At 26.5% G+C, this 8,865-nt stretch overlaps 1 protein-coding gene across 1 annotated transcript; it reads right to left on the bottom strand.

The window, feature by feature from the left end:
- Positions 1-1,060: 1,060 nt before the first annotated feature.
- On the bottom strand, positions 1,061-8,525 carry Smp_130510 (hypothetical protein; the record flags this gene model as incomplete). Its single annotated transcript, XM_018790009.1, has 4 exons — positions 1,061-1,096; positions 3,702-4,547; positions 4,725-6,028; positions 6,923-8,525. The coding sequence occupies 4 exons, from the start codon at positions 8,523-8,525 to the stop codon at positions 1,061-1,063; spliced, it is 3,789 nt and encodes a 1,262-aa protein (XP_018646387.1).
- Positions 8,526-8,865: the final 340 nt, after the last annotated feature.

Consider the following 8,865-nt stretch of genomic DNA (forward strand, 5'->3'; position numbering starts at 1 on the left):
CTTCTTATATTCAAATCTACTTCACGTCCAGAATGTGAGCTGTCAGTTTTACATCACTCATCGTCTTCAGAATTAATGTTCTCGAACATTCAGAAGAAACGGGTTGGTCACATGCTTTTTTTCTTTTATAATTGTCAAAAGTAATAAATTAGGGGCTTCAGAATACTTACCTCGGTAAAAAGGTCTTTTAGCAATTTGAATGCGTTGCACGTAGTTGTAAAGACAGGAAATGCTAACGAAATGATGCATCCGTTGGAACATTTCGGAGGAAGGCTAGAAGAGGTCAAACCAACATGTGTATAAGTTCAGGAAATCATTGACTGTTGATCTGAGACATGTTGGTACTTGTAGACTACCTAGTATTTATTTTAAACTTGAGAGGACTATTATTTTTGTGGTTTTCTGATATGAAATTTACAACTAGTCACTTATCTATTACCATTTGACAGTAACACGTCACCTACACTTGAGTCTGTCTACATTTAATTTTGTTAAGCCTCTCAATTAACCACTTTGGTAGACAGTGTCATTCAAACAGTAACGACTTTAAGATAACTTTGTATTGTTATTATCATCATGTCTGTATGAGTATGTATGCTTGATCACGTGTTACACCGTACATGACTAACCCTCCTACTATCTTGTATCGGTTGCTTAAATAACTTGATGACTGACTCACTTTCCGGTGATATATATACTCCTTAAATCCTAATAATTCATTCCACTCACACTCGTATTCCGTTCATATTCGCTTATTATGCTTGTGACTTTGTTATCTGAGCTGTACGATAATAAATACGATAATAATAAAATTTGTACGCTGTTGAGAGTTATCTAGTAACGGTTATCAGGACGATTGACATACAAAGCATTAAGAATTATCCTGAAGACATTACTTATCGACTAATCTATCTTTCTGTTTATCGACTGCATACGAAAAAGAAACAACTAAATCTTGTAATATATACAATCACTACACTTGAATAAGTCCTCCTTTTTGCTTCAATCATTTATCTCATTTGAATGTAATTAGATTGATACTAAGTATCTCTGTAGCTAGCTAACCACGTAAACGTTTGTTTATGTTCTCAAAAATCTGTATTTAATCATAATATATAATCAATTGTTTATCACTTTTTATTTATTAAACATACTTTTTTCAATTACTTCTTATTAATATTAGAAAGGGTTTTGTGGATATTATAGTAATTTCAATAGTTGAGTTCATGAATCAATTGAAGCTATGGAAAACCTGGAAACACTGGACGGCCGTTTAGTCCTTTTATGGGAATCCTCAGCAGTCCAGGTTTTCCATGGTGTTCTAGCTTCAATTGATTCATGATCTCAACTAATAAAATTATTTCTTATTATAATTTAGATACAACTTACAATCAACCATAAAATCCATTAAACTAGTACCTTTATTTTTTTTAAATCATGTGATGGAATTAGTTGACATCAATTTTTTTTCTTTTAAAAATAAATAAAATTCATAAGTAAATAAATAAAATATTTATTTAGTTATTTACATTGTTCTAGAAAAATTCTTTGTACAAATGAGACAAAATAAAACAAGACTTTCACTAATTAATAGAGAATGATTTTGCTTATTCTTTATTTCTTCCTACATATGATAATTTCTATGTTGTCAGGAATGAAATGGTTCATAATCATAAAAATTTTTTAAGAAAATACGTTTCCCCGAACTATATCATATTAAATTATTAAATAAAAACTAAACATAAATACTACAATTTGTAAAATCCTTAATGTTTCCTTTTGACAAATAAACAAAAAAAATGATTATCTAAGCAGCAATGACAAAAACAAAAGTAAGATTACAACAATTTGAAAAAAGGAAAACGTCATTAAGAAAACAGAAAGTTTGAAAAGATTGTTATAGTAAATGTGTATGCATGTGTGGATCTGTGTGTACGTCCATAATAGTGAAAATAGAAGAGAGGAAAGTTTAATTGTACATACAGAAATTAGAAGAGTTAATCGTACACAAACAAAAGGATCCATATATGATTGATCCATATGTACAAAAATGTATTTCTAAAAGATATGTACGAATATATATATATAATTAGGGAAAATTTCTTTATAAAAATGATAATAAAATGTTTTAAAAAAATAAATTTTTTTATACAAATCACAGAATACAAAAGTTGAAAATTTACTTTCTCATTTCATCATCTATAATAATAAACACATCTATAAAGATTTAATTTAATCCTTTGATAATTTATATTGATCAAAATTATTTTTCTCCATAAAAAAACTTCTACATACCGAAACCCCTCTGTTTAATGTATATGCTCTTTTTTTTAAAATAATTTCAGATTTATAGGAACTTTCGTCTAAATTAGAGCGAACAGTTTCACAGTATTTGAGCGCCGAGTTGATGTAAGACATTAAATAGGAATAATATATATTTGTAAAATCTCAGCGAATAAATTTGTAGTAAATCTAACGTTTCGCCTGGCAAACTGGTCTAAGCTTTTTCAAGGAATTCCTTGATTTTACAAATACATTATTCCTATTTAATTTCAGTTTTTATTTTGTATATTGATTAAAAATGTAAGTACATTTGTTAAATCCATCAATGCATGTAAATCGATTAGAAAAAATTTTAACTTTTTGATTGTAACATTTTGTTGTGTATTTGCTAATTTCCATTCTTTATTATAATGATATGATTGATGTTGAGATATATTTTTTTGATTATTATTATTATTTATAAAATTTGATGATGATAATGAAGAAGGTGAAGAAGAAGAAGAAGAAGATGGACAATAATTCGGTTCTTTCATTTGATTAATATATCGTTTTGATAATAAGTCTTGATTTGTACAAGGTTTAGATGTTGTTGTATATGGTTGTAATGTATTTATATCTTCAGTATAAACAAGAAAAAATGTTCCATTTTTTTCACCACCATATGATATAATATTTTTATATAATATTGATTTTATACAATAAATTTTTTTTGATTCTATAATATTGATTTTATTGAATATTTCTAAATTTGTTAATTTATATATACCACATGTTAATAAATTGATTTTTTCATCTTGTGGTACAATCCATATAAATTGATTTTTATTTATTGATGTTAAATTATTTATACGAGCAATATATGCCGAACATGCAAATCTATATGAGAATAAATGTTTTAAATGTTTTAAATAATTAAAACAAGCATAAAATGTAGCTAAATCTATTTGATTTTCATGATTTTGTTTATTTATAATATTCTCATTTTTATTAGTAGTATCTATATTTATTTTATTAAAATTTAAATGAAATTTTGAATTTAATGAACATTTTGTTAGTTTTGTCCAACGATCTAATATGATTAATTTAAGTTTTATAAATGATTGTGAATCAATTGAATGATTATTATCATTATTAGAGGAAGAAGATGACGATGATGATAACCAATGAATAGGAAAATAATTTTTTATTAATTCATTAAATGTTATATGTTCATGACGTTTTTGTAATTCTGAATAATCATAATAATCAGCGCGACATAAATAAACAATTAAATCAATAAAATCAATACCATATATTGGTATTTGATAATGATTTGATAATATACTAGAATGTATTTGATGAACAATAAAATTTAATAAAAATATATTTGATCTATTTAATATTAAATTACGTAAAATTTTCCATTTAAATGTTTGTACTTTAAATAAAAGTTTAACTGAAATTTGATCAATTCTAATTGAATCAATTTGTTGTTGTGATTGTTCTTGTTCTTGTTTTAATTGATTATTATTGAATAAATATTCTAATTTAAATTGTTCATGCATAGAAATAATATCACATATTTTCCATTGTGGATTTAAATAAATATGTTTAGATTCTATAACTGATTCACCTAAACATAAATATATACCAAATAGAATTGCATATTTACAACTGATTTCATGAAATCCAAGTTTTTCAATAATTTGTATTTGTAAATCTTGTATTGTAGAACTACCATGAAAGTTGACCACTTCATAATTTGATCCAAATGGTAAGTAAATTGGCAATGAGAAAGGATATACATGAGTGTTAGGATTACGAATGGATATAGTGAACACTTCTAAAACTGATGGGTATTGATCGCGACCACCATATAGTTTAGTTCGATTTAATGTGTCACGACAAAATGCTGCATAGCCAGCGATTTCTGTGAAATATCTTATTTTCAATTGTACACTTTCTGATTTCCCTTTCTCGTATGGATCAATTTCATTGGATGATCCTGTTGATGAAATTAAACGCATTGGATCCATGTATAACTTGAAAACTTGTTGAAGACATTCTACAACTGGATCGGATGGTAACATAAATGCTAAAAATAAGCATAAACATTCCCACATTGCTATAGAAGGCCACCAATGTTCTGGTTTTCGATTATTATTCAAATTAGTTAGTGGTATATTTAGTTTAGCTATCGGTGACGATGTCAGTTGAGATGTAACTTCAGATAATGATTGTTTATACCGATTCCCAATTTGAAGATAAAAAGTACTCCCTTCACTCTGTTTAAAATTATTACAATATTTCAAATGACTAGTGATAATGTTTGACTCATCTGTTAATTCTTGACTTTTAGTACATGCAAGTACTGCAAAAGTACGTTTTATAATTTTATTTTTAAATAAAATTATATAAGCATCTTTTGGTATTTGTTTTGTATGTATACCAGAAAAAATGACCTGTTTAATTAATTGTAAATAAAGTTCATCTTTTAAAATGGGATATTTTGTACAAAAGTATATTAATTGTTTCACAATTAAGTATTTTAATGTTAACCATTGTGAACTATTGATTAAACTGTTCAATGGTATTTCCATAGTACGTGAATTTGAATTTTCAATTAAATCAATTTGTGGATGACAAAGAAATAGTAAATGATTAAATAATCGTAAACTAATCTCAGTGTATTCAGTTGATATAGTTTTTGAAATAGGCTCTTTAATTGAAACAATAGAATGATATAAATTATTTATATGTGATGAATTTACTAGTTGTTTCCATATTTCTCGAATATTTTCAAATAATTTAAGGGATGATGATGCTGATGATGACAATGGTGACTTTTGTATGTCACTAGAATCAATAATTGTGGGAGAGTGTAACGTCGCTCGAATTAGACTATCTCTCCACTGTTCACATTCTTCAACCGTAGGACATAATAAATAAATAGGTTCATGTTCCGGTGTCCATATTTTAATTGTCTGTTGTCTTTCTTGATTTAATTTTGAACAATTTAAACTAATCAAAAGGGAATCTGAGTCTGAACTAGATGTTAGTAATTGGGCTGAATTATGAAAATCTGTGGATATACTGGATAGTTTATTTGTTCTTTGTGTTACTTCGCGCTCTAGGCTAGATGTTTGATTACCAATTACATGTATATATGAATTTTTTAAATTTTTACAACCAACCGGGACTGTACTCTGTGGACTTAATGAATAAATCAAATAAAAACCGGCTAGACGACACCAAAACCATGCAATCTGACCTTTTCTTACACGTTTCAACCAACCCTCTTTAGTAATTTGTGATTTATATTTATTCAGTATCTGTTCAGCTTCATTGATTCGAAGCATATTTTTTATCAAACTTAACCACTTTGTCGTTTCTTGACTAGTTACACCACGTAGTCGATACACCTTCTTATCATGTAATACCAGTTCAAAATATTTTTCTACACGAATTTTAGGCATACTTTCAATATATGTAAATTTTCGTGAAACTGGTGCACTGACATTTGGACGTGTTTCTATATTGTTACGTATAGTTGACATTGTCGCTGTTGTTGCTGATCCAGATGATAATAATAATAATGAATCATTTTTAGGTAAACTTGTACATATTAATTGATTTATTGATGTTGACATGTTTGTTGGACGACGAACATTATGAATATCTGTATAAAGAATAACTTTTTTTGGTTGATTTATTATTGTAGATTGATTCAATGTAATTGTTGATTGATATTGATGCAAAAATAAACCTTTCGATGTAAGTATACACCAATAATGATGCCATATTTTTAAATGATTATTTAATTTTAATAAAATACCTGAATAATTCTCACATATTAATGATTTATTTATATCATTTAATATGGATAAATTATCAAATAAATTAGATTGTTTTAATAAATTCATTTGATTAGATGATTCAATAGTATTTAATTTTAAATTATATAAATTATTTGATAAATTTTCAAATTGTTTTAATGATTTAATGGATAATGAATCATTTGTTTTATTTAAATCTATTGCCGAAAATTGATTCACACTAATAGTTTGATAGAAACTTAATTCAGAATTTGTTTCACTTGATTGATCATAATTTATTATGGTATTATTATCATTTGTTTGTTTTATTATTATAATAGGCATTAAATGTATTAAATTTAATTGAATATTTTGTAATAAATATGAATTACCTGATATACACGTAAATACATCAATAGATTGAATAAATTTTGAAAAATATTTTAAAGCTAATTGATTTTTTTGATTAATTAATAAATCATTGAAATCAATACAAAACAAAGTTTCTAAATTAGTATTTAAAAAATCATTTATTGATCCTATATTTAATTTTATATATGATAATCGATCTTCTAATGATGATGATGTTGATGATTCAATCATTGATTGGTTAAAAGATAAATGATTCATTAGAACATTGTATGTTGATTGATTTATATTTGAAGATATATTATGTTTTGTAGATTGTATATTTTGTATTGATTTTTTTAAATGAGATATTATAGTACAATTGATTGATTGATTATTATTATTATTTAAAGTAGTTGTTTTATTATTTTTAATATGAGATAATGATGATTGTAATAAATTATTTTCAGATTTTTCAGTTTGACTCATTGAACTACTTGTATCACTAAATTGTAAACATTCTTTTGGTTCATATAAGTGTTTTCTTGATATGTGAATTTTTGGTGGACCATTATTCAGGTTATTTTTGTTTATAGATATCATACTATTTTTATTTTGTGATTGTGGTGTATTTGAACTAAAAGTAGTTGGATTGGAAACTTCAGAAATATTAGATCCTCTCATGTTTGAACTATTTTGTTGGTGAATACTTTTACGTATTCCACCCGAATATAGTGTAGAAATATTGCTTGAATCAAGTATTGTATTGATTTTTGAAGAAAGTTTTGATTTCGTTGTATAATCTTTCATCGATTTTAAGAAATCGTTTTTAGATATCCAATTTTTCGGGGTAACTGGTGAGACTGGTAAGGATGTAGACTGATTATGCATGTTATTATAATAATTTAAGTTAATTAACTGTTCATTATCACACATTTCATGGTTGTTGATGATCATAGAATCAATTGATGAGTCATACGATTCAACAGAGAGTGAACTAGAGAATCTTTCGTTACGTGTCGGGATAACTCTTCTCATACGAGATGATAATGTTCTTCGTTGAATCCCAGGTTTCGGTGATGGACTAATCGATGATGTGCTAATGTTATAGTAACTTTCACTATTGTTATCGTTGTCATCATGATGCGCTTTATCATCCGGTCGATAAATCAATAATTCCTCAGGCGAAAGTGGTAAATATTCTTTAGATTGTTTTATTTCCTTCTCAAATTTCATAAATGATTGCTTATTATCAACTTCATTTTGATTCGTCACGCTGTTTTCTTTATGTGTTGATTGTTCAGTGATTAGTTGATTTGTGATACACCTATCATCATGGGCTAATGTTTTTTGTTCAGTGTAAAATAATTCTGATAAATCTGAATCATTTACATCATTCAAAGGATTTTTATTTAAACAAATATCATCGTAAGCATCGGATAAGCTTGAATATTCACCTAAACTAAATCCACTTAATGATTCGAGTAAACTTCTTTTATCTGACACATCATCAAAACAAGCGATTGGTGCATGTTTCAATGATGATTTCTCACTATACCGATGAATATTACCTTTCTCTTCAACTAATGCTTGTTCACTCTGGTTAATACATGAAAATGATGGATTTTGTTGTTGTTCTTCACCTCTGTTTTCATTGTTCGAATGTTCATTTTTGTTAATAGTTTGATCTGTTGTCAACCGTTTAAGAATATGAGCCAATTGATGTTCAAGACTAATTTTCTCTTTTTCCAATCTTTGATTACGTACTTCTAATTGATGAAGATGAGCAACCATTGCAGCATTTAAACTTCTATTCTTACTCTGTTGTATTCCAGAAGGAACAATATCTACTGTTGTATTAATTCTGGCATATTCCATTGGACAACCACTTGTACTTAATGTTGTTGCAGTTGTCAACTGGATACGTTGTAGATTATGACCCAGTGAAGATGTAATAGGATTTGATACTATTTTCAAATGATTATCATTAATATTGCTCTTATTATGTTTATTATGTGTTTTAAATCGTTGTTTATCAAGTAATAAATCATGTTGACAAGTTTCATTATCTTTATTAGATTGTGGATAATTTGAAGACATTCGTTTTTGTTCAAAATCAAAATATACTAATTAATCCATTTCAAATCAAATGGAAATACTATAATTTTATCCTTTTTTTAAAAAAAATAATATAAATGTATATTATACACCGTTGTCCTTTTATGTTCATTAGTTTATGTGTCATATACAAGTGTGTGTATTTATGTGTGTGTATATATATATATTATATATGTAATAAATATCCACTGATTATTTATGTTTACTTAATTAAAATCCATTTTCAAAGAAGACATTTCCGTAGAATCCCTTATGACTTTCATTATATTTTGTCATTTGTAAAACAGGAGACATTGTTATAGTTGTGTAGTTTTACTATGAT

This window comes from Schistosoma mansoni (assembly GCF_000237925.1).
Source record: "Schistosoma mansoni, WGS project CABG00000000 data, supercontig 0126, strain Puerto Rico, whole genome shotgun sequence".
NCBI classification, from domain to species: Eukaryota; Metazoa; Platyhelminthes; class Trematoda; order Strigeidida; family Schistosomatidae; genus Schistosoma; species Schistosoma mansoni.